Source organism: Erinaceus europaeus, chromosome 1 (genome assembly GCF_950295315.1).
Source record: "Erinaceus europaeus chromosome 1, mEriEur2.1, whole genome shotgun sequence".
NCBI classification, from domain to species: domain Eukaryota; kingdom Metazoa; phylum Chordata; class Mammalia; order Eulipotyphla; family Erinaceidae; genus Erinaceus; species Erinaceus europaeus.
The window spans coordinates 80,082,839-80,098,758 of record NC_080162.1 but is presented as its reverse complement, the minus strand read 5'-3'; the positions used below and the strand labels follow the sequence as shown (position 1 = coordinate 80,098,758).

The 15,920-nt window shown below is 39.3% G+C and overlaps 1 protein-coding gene across 3 annotated transcripts in view; it reads left to right on the top strand.

Annotated features, from left to right (window-relative positions):
• Positions 1 to 15,920, top strand: part of SAMHD1 (SAM and HD domain containing deoxynucleoside triphosphate triphosphohydrolase 1) — a 66,004-nt gene that overhangs the window by 21,569 nt on the left and 28,515 nt on the right. For all 3 annotated transcript variants that reach the window (XM_060189564.1, XM_060189569.1, XM_060189574.1), the window contains 4 exons: positions 6,052 to 6,212; positions 7,568 to 7,683; positions 8,195 to 8,265; positions 11,340 to 11,495. In XM_060189564.1, the coding sequence (XP_060045547.1) occupies positions 6,052 to 6,212; positions 7,568 to 7,683; positions 8,195 to 8,265; positions 11,340 to 11,495 (504 nt within the window). The remainder of the gene's footprint in view (positions 1 to 6,051; positions 6,213 to 7,567; positions 7,684 to 8,194; positions 8,266 to 11,339; positions 11,496 to 15,920) is intronic.

Below are 15,920 nucleotides of genomic sequence, written 5' to 3'. Positions count from 1 at the left end.
CAGAGAGAAATGGAGAGAGGAGGGGAAGACAGAGAGAGGGGGAGAAAGACAGACACCTCAGACCTGCTTCACTGCTTGTAAAGTGGCTCCCCTGCAGATGGGGAGTCAGGGGCTTGAACTGGGATCCTTACGCTGGTCCTTGTGCTTTGCACCACATGTGCTTAACTTGCTGTGCTCCCACCCGACTCCCCATATTTTTCTTTTTAAAAAATTTTTATTTATTCCCTTTTGTTGCCCTTATTGTTTTATTTTTGTAGTTATTATTGTTGTTATTGATATCATTGTTGTTGCATAGGACAGAGAAAAATAGAGAGAGGAGGGAAGACAGAGGGAAAGAGAAAGACAGACACCTTCAGATCTGCTTCATCATTTGTGAAGCGACTCCCCTGCAGGTGGGGAGGCAGGGGCTTGAACCGCGATTGTTACACAGGTCCTTGCACTTTGCACCACCTGTGCTTAATCCACAGTGCTACCACCCAGTTCATATAGATGTATACTTTATTAACATGCTAACATGTCACTTTCCAATAGTTATTCAGTAATAGTAGTTTAAAACACATTTAAGTTTTCATTGTGTGCTGGACAATACATTGTGTGATGAATTCTGAGAATTTGATTATAAACTAGATATAATTGTTCACCTTCCAAAATTCTGTATAGCTTTGGTGGGAACCTTTGAATAACAATTTGAAAGCATTTGAAGATAATCTATTGGCTTTTACCAGTTTCCTGTTTTATTATGTTGTCTCCAGTATAAAAAATATTTATGGTGCCAGATGTTGGCACACCTGGTTGAGCACATGTTACAATGTGCAAGGACCCAGTTTCAAGCCCCCAGTCCTCACCTGCAGGGGAAAGCTTCACAAGTAGTGAAGCAGTGCTGCAGGTGTTTCTCTTTCTTTTTAAAAAATATTTATTTATTTAATTTCCTTTTTGTTGTCCTCATTGTTTTATTGTTGTAGTTACTGATGTCATCATTGTTGGATAGGACAGAGAGAAATAGAGAGAGGAGGGGGAAGATAGAGAGGGGAGAGAAATATAGACACCTGCAGACCTGCTTCACCACCTGTGAAGCGACTCCCCTGCAGGTGGGGAGCTGGAGGCTAAAACCAGGATCCTCACACAGGTCCTTGCGCTTCGTGCCTCGTGCTTTTAACCCGCTGCGCTACTGCCCCACTCCCATGTTTCTCTTTCTTCCTTTCTATCATCCCCTTCCTCTTAATTTCTGGCTATCTTTATCCAATAAGTAAAAAAGATAATGAAAAAAATTGAAGACATTTATTTATTTATTTAGCCTCCAGTGTTATCACTGGGACTCAGTGCTAGTACTAAGAATCTACTACTCCTGGTGGCCACTTTTTCTATTTTATTGGCTAGGACAGAGAAATTGAGGGGAAGGAGGATAGAGAGGGAGAAAGAAAGATAGACACATGCAGACCTGCTTTGCCACTTATGAAGTCCCCCTCCCCCATAGGTGAGGAGCCAAGGGCTTGAACCCTGATCCTTGTGCAGGTCTTTGCACTTAGTAGTATGTCCACCTGAGCAGGTGCCACCACCCAGCCCCCAGACACTTACACATTATTAGAAAGATATATCTTGGTCAGTTGGGTGGCACACCTCGTTGAGAGCACTTTTTTTTTCCCCCCCTCCAGGGTTATCGATGGAACTCGGTGCCTGCACTACAAATCCACTGCTCCTAGAGTCTATTTTTCCCTTTTGTTGCCCTTTTTGTTTATTGTTGTTGTTGTTATTCCTGTCATTGTTGGATAGGACAGAGAGAAATCAAGAGAGGAGGGGAAGACAGAGAGTAGGAGAAAAAGATTGACAACTGCAGACCTGCTTCACCAGTGGTGAAGCAACCCCTATGCAGGTGGGGAGCCGGGACTCACCAGGATCCTTATGCCCATTCTTGTGCTTTGCATCATGTGCACTTAACCCCCTGCCTGGCCCCCAAGAGCACAGGTTACAATACACAATGGTACCGGTCCCCACCTGCAGGGGGAAAGCATCATGAGTAGTGAAGCAATGCTGCGGTGTCTCTCTGGCTCTCTTCCTATCTTCTCCTTCCCTCTTGATTTCTAACTCTGTCTACCCAAAAAAATAAAGATAATAAAGTTTTTTTTTAATTTTTTAAATATTTATTCATTTTCCCTTTGTTTTTGCCCTTGTTGTTTTATTGTTGTAGTTATTATTGTTGTTATTGATATCTTCATTGTTGGATAGGTCAGAGAGAAATGGAAAGAGGAGGGGAGACAGAGAAGGGGGAGAGAAAGATAGACACCTGCAGACCTGCTTCACTGCTTGTGAAGCGACTCCCCTGCAGGTGTGGAGCCAAGGGCTTGAACCAGGATGCTTACGCAGGTCCTTATGCTTTGCACCACCTGCGCTTAACCACTGCACTACCGCCCGTCTCCCAAAAAGTTTTTTTTTTAAAAAAGATATGTCTTTATTTAAATAACAGCAGAGTATTGTCACTTGTATTTTTATTTATTTTTAATTTATTTATAAAATGAAAACACTGACAAGACCATAGGATAAGAGTGGTACGATTCCCACCACCAGACCTCTGTATCCCATCCTCTCCCCTGATAGCTTCCCTATTCTTTATCCTTCTGGGACCATGGACCCAGGATCATTATGGGGTGCAGAAGATAGAAGGTCTGGCTTCTGTAATCGCTTCCCTGCTGAACATGGGCATTGGCAGGTCGGTCCATACTCTCAGCCTGATTCTCTCTTTCCCCAGTGGGGCAGGGCTCTGGGGAGGCAGGGCTCCAGGACACATTGGAGGGGTCATCTGCCCAGGGAAGTCAGGTTGGCATCATGGTAGCATCTGCAACTTGGTGGCTGAAAAAGCATTAAGATATATATATGGCAGAACAAATTGTTAAATAACCAGGAACCTAAAAGCAAGAATATAGCAGATGAGATTTGGGGTCTCCATTTTGGAGAAAGCTAGTAGGTCTATTTTAGGTATATTCCAAGGGGCTCGTGTCTTTACTAATTTTTGCCTGAGACCAACAGTTAACATGCAGGTGAACCAAAGGTATTGTCTGGGGAGATGATGTCAGAGTTGGAAGTAGGACTAGAAAGCTGGATCAGGGAAGAGAGTAGCTCCCATATATGGGAAAAGTATATAAATATTGTTAACTATAAACCCCAATTTGATCTGGGGCCCATATTTGTCACAGGAGCCTCTGTAGCTTCTGTAACCCTCTAGTTCTGAGCTCACATTCTGTGGTCATAGCTAGGAACATTCCAGAATGCACTAATTTCAGGACCCATCTTCCTCGAGTGGTAGAGTATGTTTCCCAACCTCCCTTCTGAGAATGGGGCTGACCCTACCCTTGTTGATTCACATTGAAGGCAAGGTCCTAAAGGGGCCCACAAAGGGGTCCATTATGTTGTTCTTGATGGAGATGACCAGCAGTGGAGAGAGGGATCTGTTAGAGTTCTAGGCCTATCATGTCTGTAGGAATCCCAGGATCCTAGGACTCCCTGAGTAGGGCCCTGGGTGATGGGGTGGTCTGGTAGTGACCAAAGAGCCATCATTAAAGTATGTTAGTCTCGTGTCCTTACCCAGCTTTTGAAGTCCTTACTTTGTCTCACAAGGTTAACTGTAGAATGATTGAGGGAAGTGAAATAGGAACTAGGTGAGGAGAGTATCTAGGTCTAAGTAGAAACTATTTGATTAGGTACTTTATGGTGTCTTTTTTTTTTTTTTAATCTCTTTCTACTTGCTTGCTGCATTAATTGACTCACTGCAAACTATTGTACACTTTTGCTTTAAGGTATATATTTTCCCCTAATGTATGGATACATGTGTACATATGCCCTGTCTCATGGCCCCTGGTCTATATCTAGGTTTTGAGGCTTTCTTAGGAAGTACAACACTTGAAATGGAAGTCTTATGAGCTAGGAAAGGTCTCACCAGAGTAATGAAGTTGGAGGACTGACATTCCATGCCTGACTTCTCTGGACACAGTCTGAAGTGAAACATGCCGAGGTAGTCCTGGTTATATTGATTAGGTTGAGATCAGCAGATGCAGTATCAATTGGTATGAATTGATAGAAGCATACAGGAAAGTGAACCCACCCCAGAGGTTCCAGGACTGGAAGAAATCTGGGGTTATACAAAGGTACCTGCTGTCTTGGGTTTAAGAAGGCAATAGATTATTATTGTTATAACCAAATTATTTGGAAATTGGGTTGACTTTGAAAATCCTATTGTTAAGATTTGCTGTGTCATATAAGACCTTATTGTCAGAGAAATGCAAATAAAGACAACAATGAGATACCACCTCACCCCTGTGAGAATATCATACATCAGAAATGTCACTTGTATTTTTTAAGAAATTGTCTTAAAAATTTATTATATTTACTGTATAGAAACAGAAATCCAGAAGAAAGGGAGAAATAGAGAGGGAGAGAAAAAAAGAGATACCTACAATGCTTCACTACTCACGAAGCTTCCCCACTGCAGGTAGGGACTGGGGGTTTAAACCTGGTCCTTGTGTAATATGTGCATTCAACTAGATGTACTACCTCCTGGCCCCTAAATCTCCAATAGTATTTTAAGCCCTTATTTAAGCATAAAGTAATAAATGATTATGAAATTTATCTTTATTGCTAATTATTTTTTATTTATTTGCCACCAGGATTATTGCTGGGGCTTGGTACCAGCACTTCAAATCTACTGCTCCCAGGGTCATTTTTTTTTTGTTTTAACTTTTATTTGATGGGACAGAGAGAAATTGAGAGGGGGCAGGGAGATAGAGGGAGAAAAAGACATCTGTAGACCTGCTTCACCACTTATGAAGCAGACACCCACTGCAGATGGGGAGTGGGGAGCTCGAACCTGGGTCCTTGCACTTGGTGATATGTATAGTTAACTGGGTACACCACCACCTGGCCCTATTTTCTTATTCTTATAATACTATAGAAGTTTATCTTCTTACATATAATTTGTTATCTAGGTGATAGAAGAGTTTCTTTTTTAATTCTATCTTCTTTTTTTTTTATTTTATTTATTTATTTATTAATGAGAAAGATAGGAGGAGAGAGAAAGAACCAGACATCACTCTGGCTCATGTGCTGCTGGGAATCGAACTCAGGACCTCATGCTTGAGAGTCCAAAGCCTTATCATTGTGCCACCTCCCGGACCACTAATTCTAATTCTATCTTCGTAGAGAGGATGAGACAGATGGTAGAGAGAGACAGACAGAAGGGGCCAGGTGGTGATACACCTGTTTGAGAGCATATGTTAATCATGCTCAGGGACTCAGGTTCAAGCCTCCAATCTAAGCCCCTGGTCCCTGCCTATAGGTGGAAAGCTTTGTAAGTAGTGAAGAAGTGTTGCAGGTATCTCTCTGTCTGTCTCCCTCTATTACCCCCTTTCTCTCGATTTCTCTTGTCTCTACCCAATAAATAAAAGTAATTTAAAAACAGATTTAAAAAGAGAGAGGGAGGGAGGGAGGGAGGACAGGAAGGGGGAGGTGAAACATCAAAGTACCATTCTACCATCCATGGATTTTCCTTCAGTGTTGTCTGTGGTGCATCCATGTGGTCCTGGTGACTGATCCAAAGGCCTCATGCATGGTAAAAGCTTATGCTCTATCTGTGGAACTGCCAGCCCCACTTCTTAATTTCTTCTTTTCTTTCCTTTTTAAGGAGGCTGGTAGGGGTACTATATATTTAGGGATAAAGTTAGACACATTGCCTGTATTACTATGAATTATATAATCTGAGTATGTTAAATGAGCTTGTCTGATTTGAATATAACACTAATTTATTGGAAGCTAAATAAAATGATTTAAATAATTATTTTTTGTCGTTAGAACCTAACAGAATGAAATAAGGTATGCTCAGATCCAATATATTTGATCTGTCTGGTAATGATAACTATATAAGGTAATGATACTAATATCTTATTTTCTTTAGTTATATTCTTAACTAGAGAACTTTGCACTGTGGATAGGAACGGCTATACATAAAAAAAAATTAGGTGGAATTAATATTTTGCTACTCAAATTAATTTAAAAATAATTTCCTAGGTAATGAATGACCCTATCCATGGCCACATTGAACTCCATCCTCTCCTCATCAAAATCATTGACACACCTCAATTTCAACGGCTTCGATATATTAAGCAGCTGGGAGGCGGTTACTATGTTTTTCCAGGAGCTTCACACAATCGATTTGAGCATAGCCTAGGGTAAGAAGAAAATCCTATGGTGAACTTACATTTATTAAGTACCTTTATTGTCACATAATATGAAATAGAGAGATAGAAGCTCAACTCTGGAATATGGTGTGCTCGGGATTGAATCTGGGACCTTGAGGTCCTCAGACACACAAATCTGAAATGCTGTCTCCTTTGCTGAAAACCTTATTTTAATTGTTGCATATAGGGAGTTGGAATTGCTGGATCATATGATTTTATTTTCTAAGTTTATATAGTTATTTTTGAGGAGTTGTCATATTTCATTTTTTTTACCAGAGCACTACTCAGCTCTGGTTTATGCTGTGTGGGGCGATTGAAGCTGGGACTTTGGAGCCTCAGGCATGAGAGTCTCTGCATAGCATTATGCTATCTACTCCTATCTCATATTTCATTTTTATAAAAATATTATTTTTTAAAGATTCTATTTATTTATTAGTGAGAAAGATTGGAGTAGAGAAAGAACTAGACATCACTCTGATACATGTGCTGCTGGGGATCAAACTCAGAACCTCATGATTGAGAGCTTTACCCACTACACCACAAAAAAGATTATTTCTGAGAGAGAAGGAGGAAAAAGAACCAGAGCATCACTCTGTTACATGTGATGCTGGGCATCAAACATTGGACCTGATGCCTGAGAGTCCGCTGTGTTAACTCCCTTGTTACTATTTTTATTATTTAAAATATGTCTTTATTTACTTTAATGAGAGTTACAGAGATTGACTGGACCATTGCTCATCTCTGGTATTGTGGTACCAGGATTGAACCTGGAATATCAGGCTTGCAAGTCTGGAGTGCTACGACTGCACTGTCTCCCCAACTCAATATTTTATTTTATTTTATTTTATTTTATTAAGAATTTATTTATTCATGAGAGAGATAGGAGGGGGGAGAGGGAGAGAAAGAACCAGATATTACTCTGGATGTGCTGCTGGGGATTGAACTCAGGACCTCATGGCTGAGAGTCCAGTGCTTTTACCCACCTCCCGGACCACCCCAACTCCGTATTTTCCATAGTGGCTAGTCCATTATACACTCCCACTAATAACATATAAGAGTTCTGGTTTCTTCACATCCTGGTCAACATTTGTATTTTTTGTTTTGGGGGCATTGCTTTGTGTCTGGAGTTTTGACTTCACATTTTCTAATGAGTGTGTTGAGCTAATCAGTTTCGCTTTGGTTATCTTATATTCTTCCTGGTTTTGAAACAGACTTTTTTTTTAAATTACCCTAAAATCTGTTAGAATCTTTGGGTATCATGGTAAAATTCTTAAAAACTAGAAGTATCATTCTTCTCTCAAAAACTGGAGTGACTTTTGTTTTTTGTGGTTTTTATTGCTCAACAGTGTAGGGTATCTAGCAGGATGCCTGGTTCGGGCACTGCATGAGAAACAGCCAGAGCTGCAGATAAGTGAACGAGACATGCTCTGTGTTCAGATAGCTGGTCTTTGTCATGATCTTGGTAAGTTGTTCAAAAAGCCGAAGTTGTTATATAAAACCATATATTACTTCTCTTGGAAATTAAAAAAAAAAAAAAATCAAACTACAACAAATAAAAAAGGTTTTGTTTTAATTTGTAAGCTTTAATAAAAATGTTCATTGCCTCATGATTCATAAACTTAATGCATTGCTATGTTTTAATAATCTTTCAGTGAACTTCCTGTGTTAAACATGCTTGTTAAAAGTAATATGGAAAGGCTTTCTGATAGCGAGCGGTTTTCTGACTTTTTTGTTTAGGATGATGAGAATTTGATTTTTTCATTGTTCTTATTAAGTAAAATACATATGCTATGAATTTTATATAATGCTAGGTGAAGTAATAAAGTTCTAATATTTTCTTTCTGTTAATTTTGTGGTAGGTTATTGTTGAAATTCAAGTTAAACTAAAAAGATTAAAAAAATTTTTTTAATTAAAAAATTGATTGACTTTTATCAATACTTTTTGCTATTCTGAGGTTGCTTTTGCTTTTAAGGTCATGGACCTTTTTCTCATATGTATGATGGAAGATTTATTCCACTTGCTCGCCCAGATGTGAAATGGACGGTATGAATTAAAAAATTGATAAAATTAAGGCTATTTTAAACAGTCACTGCTGTTATAGAAGTATACTTTCTCATTATAGTTTCAGGGTGCTTTCACATATAAATGTTTTTTCATTGATCCTTACAGTAGTCCTTAAAGATCACTCTTGTGGGAGAGGGGAGGGAGAAGGGCAAGAGGCATAAATGTCCCTTTAGGCTCTGCTGGTAGGGCCCTAGGTGAATATCCACATGGAAAAATCACACACTTTGTCTGTTTCAGGAGAGATGAGTACTTATTGAAGCAGAATAGAAAAGATGCCACGTGGTGGGTGGGAGGGCGGGGAGAGAAAGCCCTGACTCAAATTTTCTTGTCTTTTTTTTTTTTTTTTTTTTTAACCAGAACACTACTCAGTTTTTGGCTTATAAGTAGTACTGGTGGTTGAATTTGGGACTTTTGGTGACTCAAGCATGAAAGAATTTTGCATAGCCCAGCCCAGCCAGCGGGGGTCCTCAGTTGGGATTAATTTTAGCCATTGTCTCCAGGTGCGGACATCTACATTCATCTGCATTTTATGGCATTAGCTAGGTGGAAGGGGGAGATACCACCCAAGATGCAGACATCTTGGCGTCTGGCTACCTACAGGGTACTAGAGGGGAGGGGTTCATTGCTAATGTTCTTTCGGCACCCTCTAAGAGTCTCCCTAGGAAGTCCCCCAATAACTAACTACTCTAGCATAAAGGAACTTGGAACTCGGTAATGCTGGTGAACTGAAAATCACAAAACTGTTAAATGATAAAGCCACCACTGGAGAACCAAGTTTTCTAGTTGCTAACTTAATGTTCTTTCTACCCTTTCACATTATTGTAAAAAAAAAAAAAAAAACCTTAGTTTTGATTCATTTTATTTAAAGATCTTATTTATTTATTAATGAGAAAGGTAGGAGGAGAGTGGAAGAACCAGACATCACTGGTACCTGTGCTGCTAGGGATCAAACTCAGGACCTCCTGCTTGAGAGAGTACAGTGCTTTATCAATCAACACTGCCAACTCCTGGACCACTGATTGATTTTATTTATACCACCATACAATATCTGATACCAGCCAAGTTTCATCACATGTATCAAATGCCTCATTTTAATTTTATTTTTACCTAGAGCATGAAAATCTGTTAATGTAAACCACAGTGCTATTTTCCAAGTCCAAAGTGACTCATTTTATAATAAAAAATTTACAAGTGACTAATCCACATATTTATAATTAATTTTCAAAGGTAAAGTTAGTTGGTCTCCTTTTTCTGCAAGCTGATATAGAAAAGGATAATATATGTTAAAATTTTCTGTTAAATGTACACCTATGTTGCTTATAATTTCAGTTATATAGTTTGCTTTTGTTTTATTTATGGAATATAAATATGTAGGGATACAAATGTTTCCCTGAATGATTTGAAAGTAGTTACAGACGGGCACCTTTATTTAGGAATACTTTAGAGGTTATTTCTTAAAATCAAGAATACTCTTAGACAACTTTGGTATGAAGACTATAACCTCATACATAATTACAATTATCAAAATTAGAAAATTAATATTTATTGGTGCAGTATGTTTAAGTATTTTGTAGGTTTTCAGATTTCACCAACTGCTCATTGACAGGTTACTTTTTTTTAACCCTTTTCTGTATAGAAATAACACTTTGTAGCTATTTCTCTTTGTTTAAGTCTATGTTTCATGGATTTGCTATTTTTTCTATTATTTGTTTATTAGTTTTAATGAGAGAGACAGAGAGACAAACAGACACACCAAGCACTGCTCAGCTTTGGCTTATGGTATTGCTGGGGATTGAACATGGGACTTTTGTATAAACATGCTATCTCCCCAGCCCAAATTTGTCATTTTTAAAAAAATTTTTTGTGGGGATATTTTGTTTGTTTTGTTTTGCCTCCAGGGTTATTGCTGGGGCTTGGTGCCTGCACTACAAATCCACTGCACCTGGAGGCTAGTCTTTCCCTTTTGTTGCCCTTGTTGATTATTATTGTTATTGCTGTAGTTGCGGTTGGATAAGACAGAGAAATGGAGAGAGGAGGGGAAGACAGAAAAGGGAGAGAAAGACAGACCCTACATACTTGCTTCACCGATTGTGAAGTGACCTCCCTTCAGGTGGGCTTGAACTGGGATCCTTACTCCAGTCCCTACGTTTCGTGCCAAGTGTGCTTAACCCGCTGCACCAACCCCACCCCCCAATTTGTCATTTTAAAAACATTTTTGTGGCCAGTAAGCTCAGCTGGTAGGGTAGTGCTCTGGTTAAAAAAAAAAAAGGTCCCCACCTGCAGGGGGAAAGTTCCACAAGTAGTGAAGCAATGCTGCAGCTATCTCTCTGTCTCTTTCCCTCTCTACCTCCAACTCCCTTCTCAGTTTCAGTCTTTATCTAATAAATAAATAAATAAATATTTTTAAATGATATTTTAAAATATAATAAGTAAACAACATTTTTCCTTGTAATTATTATGTATCTTCAGTCAACATTGTAAAAAAGCATTAGGAGCATGAGTGTTTTATTCTGATGCATCTTTTGGTAAGACCTGGGGTAGAGCAGATGTATCCAGAAGGTCATTTGACTTTTAAATTTATGAGAGAGCACATTGTAAATGAGTACACAATCTGAGATTATAGCTCAGATCTTCAGAACTCTTGTTATTGCAGGAAAGACTGCAGTGACACCCTTTTACCACTAGATAACACTATTAATACTTGTAACTTCCAAGACTAATGAAATAATAGAACTGAATTTTATAGTGACATTTATTAAAATGAGGTTCTCTCTGTAAGATCTGATAATATTATTCTAGGCACTGTAAATTATATCTTATTAAATATGTTCATGAAATGATGACCATGATTGTATAAGGTTTATAGACTGATAAAGTGTAGATTAAATTTGGCAAATATAATATATATCCGTAAGGCTACTGTTGGAAAAAATAGAAAATTAAAATGCAATAAAGCATTATCTCTGAGTTATTGGAATCTAGTAATTTTGATAGCCAAAAATCCTTAATAGAGTAGAATTTATAACAAGCCCTATTGTGCTGAATTTTTCTAGCATGAGAAGGGTTCAGTAGATATGTTTGAGTACTTGGTTAACTCAAATGGACTCAGAAATGTTATGGAACAGTATGGTCTTGTCCCCGAAGAAGATATTTGTTTTATCAAGGAACAGATTACAGGACCATGTGGATCACCGATCAAAAAGTCTTTGGTGAGTTCATGTATAGCTTAATTTAAACTAACTGGTACTGTTTCTCCTTTGGTTGAGTCCTTCATGGTTATTTATTGAGCTACTTTTGAGGGGTTAAATAATCAGTTATATATTTCTACTGTTTAATTAAAAAAATGAAAAACTTGCATATTTTTTCTACATCTTAACTAAGTTCTCTTGAAGTTCATCCCAAATTTATGTGTATATTTATTTTTTAATAAATATGTATACATTAGGGGTTGAGTGGTGGTGCACTTGGTTGGGCGCATGTGTTACAATGTGCAAGGACCTAGGTTCGAGCCCCAAGTCCCCACCTGCAAGGAGAAAGCTTTTTGAGTGGTGAAGCAGTGTTGTAGGTGTCTTTCTGTCTCTATCCCTCCCTATCACCCTGTTCCTCTTGATTTCTGACTGTCTGTATCTAATAAATGATGGTAATAAAGAATTTTAAATAGGCAGCTGGGTGGTGGCGCAGTGGGTTAAGCGCACACACATGGTGCAAAGCCCATGCACCACCATCAGACCTGGTTGGAGCCCCCAGCTCCCCACCTGCAGGGGGAGTCACTTCACAAGCAGTGAAGCAGGTCTGCAGGTGTCTGTCTTTCTCTCCCCCTCTCTGTTTTCCCCTGCTCTCTCCATTTCTCTCTGTCCTATCCAACAGTGACAGCAATAACAACAGCAATAATAATAACAATGATTATAAACAAGGGCAACAAAAGGGAAAAAAATAAATTTTTTAAATAAATAAATATGTATACTGTATACAGAATTCAAAGTAACTTTATTTGGAGAATGTAAGGGTATATACGTCTCTTTTTTCCTTTTGTGTTGTATATCTTTTTTTTTATTGAAATTTGGCATAGTTGAAATGCAGTCCTAGAAATAAGTTCAATTCAAAGAAAAATATGTTTTGTTCCCATTTTATCTTATTAAGTTAAAAGATAAATTTGGGGTAGCAAAGAGAGAAAGAAAGAAATTTGGGACCACAGAAGACAGTTCACCAAGTAGGGTATCTGGGAAACTATGACCACTGAGGGAGGTAGGGCACTGTTGGATCTACTCTTTGTATCTAAATGAAAAAAGTGGTCTGGAGCAGTGACGTTAGACATGGGTGAGACTCTGATTCCACATACATATGTACAAGAAAAAGTTCCTCAGATTTTTTTGTCTCCAGGGTTATTGCTGGGATTTGGTGCCTGCACTACAAATCCACTGCTCCTGGAGGCCTTTTTTTTTTTTCCTTTTGTTGTCCTTGTTGTTTTAACATTGTTGTTATTGTTGTTGCTGTTACTGTCCTTGTTGTTGGAAAGGACATAAAGAAATGGAGAGAGGAGGGGAAGACAGAGAGGAGGAGAGAAAGATAGATATCTGCAGACCTGCTTCACCACCTGTGAAGCGACCCCCCCCTGTAGGCAGGGGGAGCTGGGGGCTCAAACCGGGTTCCTTATTCCAGTCTTTGTGCTTTGTGCCTTGAGTACTTAACCTACTGCGCCACTGCCCAGAGCCCCCTCTGAGATTTTTAAGGTTTTATTTTCCCTTATCTATATTACAACTTTACTTGTAAGGAGTCATTTTTTAAAAAATAAAATACATATTTGTTTATTATTGGATGGAGACAAAGAGAAATGTAGGGGGGAGGAGGAGATAGAGAGGGAGAGAGACATCTTTAGCCCTGCTTCACCACTCATGAAGCTTTCCCACTGCAGGTAAGGACCAGGGGACTGAACCCAGATCCTTGTGCACTGTAATGTATGCACTTAACCAGGTGTGCCACCTGGCTCCAGGAGTCATATATTGTAACAAATATTTCCTGTTTCACAAAAATGGGCCTCCAGAAATTCTTGGAACAATAATACATCCAGATTACATCTATAACAGTTTTGAAAGATAATACTTTTTTTCCAATAAATACATTTTTAAAATTGTATTTATAAAAAGAAAACACTGACAAAACCATAGGGTAAGAGGGGTACAACTTCACTCAATTCCCACCACCAGAACTCTGTATCCCATCCCCTCCCCTGATAGCTTTCCTATTCTTTAACCCTCTGGGAGTATGGATCCAAGGTCATTGTGGGATGCAGAAGGTTGAAGGTCTGACTTCTGTAATTGCTTCCCTGATGAACATGGGTGTTGACAGGTCGATCCATACTCCCAGCCTGCCTCTCTTTCCCTAGTGGGGTGGGGTTCTGGGGAATTGGAGCTCCAGGACACATTGGTGGGGTTGTCTATCCGAGGAAGTCTGGTTGGCATCATGCTAACATCTGAAACCTGGTGGCTGAAAAGAGACTTAACATATAAAGCCAAACAAATTGTTGACTAATCATGAACCTAAAGGCTGGAATAGTGCAGATGAAGAGTGTGGGGGGGGTGTCTCCATTTTGTAGATAGCTAGGCATATTTTAGTTATATTCCAAAGGGCCTGTGGCTATACTAGGTTTTTTTTTTTTTTCCTTTTTTTTTACCCCCCTGAGCTTGAAATCTAATATGCAGATGGATCCAAGTTATTGTGTGGGGAGATGATGTCATGCCTGGAAAAAAGACCAGAAAGCTGGATCAGGGAAGAGAGTAGCTCCTAAATATGGGAAAGGTATATAAATATTATTGACTGTGAAAGATACTTCTTTAATGAATTAAAATACTATAACCTAAAGAACATTCATTTTCTTTGATGTTTTTTATATTAAATAAATTTTGTTAATTTTTAAAGATATTTATTATTACTTTTAATATTTTATTTATTCCCTTTTGTTACCCTTGTTTTATTGTTGTAGTTATTATTGTTGTCATCGTTATTGGATAGGACAGAGGGAAATGGAGAGAGGAGGGGAAGACAGAGGGGGGAGAGAAAGATACCTGCAGACCTGCTTCACCGCTTGTGAAGCAACTGCAGGTGGGAAGCCAATCCTTGAGCTTTGCACCACCTGCACTTAACCCGCTGCGCTACAGCCCAACTCCCTTGTTAATTTTTTATTTTTATTTTATTTACTGGGTAAGGACAGCCAGAAATTGAGAGGGAAAAGGGTTATAGAGAAGGAGAGATAGAGAGACACCTGCAACATTGCTTCACCACTTGCAAAGCTTTCCCCCTGCAGGTATGGTCTGGGGGCTTGAACCTGGGTCCTTGTGCACTGGTGCACTCAACTAGGTGCACCACCACCCGGCCCCGGAACATTCCTTCTTACTAGCTCATAATTAGGATATATATCTAGAGAAAGGTGTGGGGGGGTTCTTTTCTTCATCTTTCCTTTCTTCTTTTTTTTAGTTCTTTTTATTATTTATTTGTGATTACCAGATTTGCCCCCATCTTCCCAACAGTAACCACCACATTTCTCACAAAGTCTTATGAGACTGTTTGCTTCTGCTTTTTGTTTGGTTTTAGGTTGGATAGTTGGCTTTTGCAAGTTCTGGTGTTTCAGTTCTCTGTAGATTTCAGATGTGAGTGAAACCATCCAGTAGTTGTCATTCATCTATTGACTTCTTTTTCTTTTTTTCTTTCTTTTTTTCCTTTTTTTACTAGAGCACTGCTCAGAGTTCTGGCTTATGGTGCAGGGGAGATAGAACCTGGGACTTTGGAGCCTCAGGCTCGAGAATCTCTTGCATAACCATTATCCTGTCTACCCCTGTCCTTTTAATTTTTGTATTATTATTATTATTGTTTTATTTATTGGATAGAGACAACCAAAAATTGTAAGGGAAGAGCAAGATAGAGAGGGAGAAAGAGAAATACCTGCAGTATGGCTTCACTGTTCCTGAAGCTTTTCCCCACAGGTGGGGCCTGGGGACTTGAACCTGGGTCCTTGCACATTGTAACATGTGCACTCAACCAGGTATGGCACCACCTGGCCCCTTGACTTCTTTCTCTCTCCTTTTTTTATTATTTTATTTATTTACAATGAGAAAGAAAGAACCAGACATCACTCTGGTACTTGTGCTGCCGGAAGCAGTAAACTAGCTGTTACTATCCGCGAACTTAAGAAATGCCTAGAGTTGGGAGTGGGCGGTATCGCAGCGGGTTAAGTGCACATGGCATGAAGCACTAGGACCGGCATAAGGATCCCGGTTCCAGCCCCCGGCTCCCCACCTGCAGGGGAGTCGCTTCACAAACCGTGAAGCAGATCTGCAGGTGTCTATCTTTCTCCTCCCCTCTCTGTCTTCCCCTCCTCTCTCCATTTTTCTCTGTCCTAACAATAACGATATCGATAATAATTACAACAGTAAAACAACAAGGGCAACAAAAGGGAATAAATAAATATTTAAAATAAAGAAAAAAATACCTAGAGTTGATTTTGCTTATAAACACAAAGAAACTGAGCAGAGTTGTTAAGAACCTAGGTTCCAGGCGGTGGTGCAGCGGGTTAAGCACACGTGGCACAAAGCGCAAGGACCCGCTTAAAGGATCCAGGTTCGAGCTTCCGGCTCTCCACC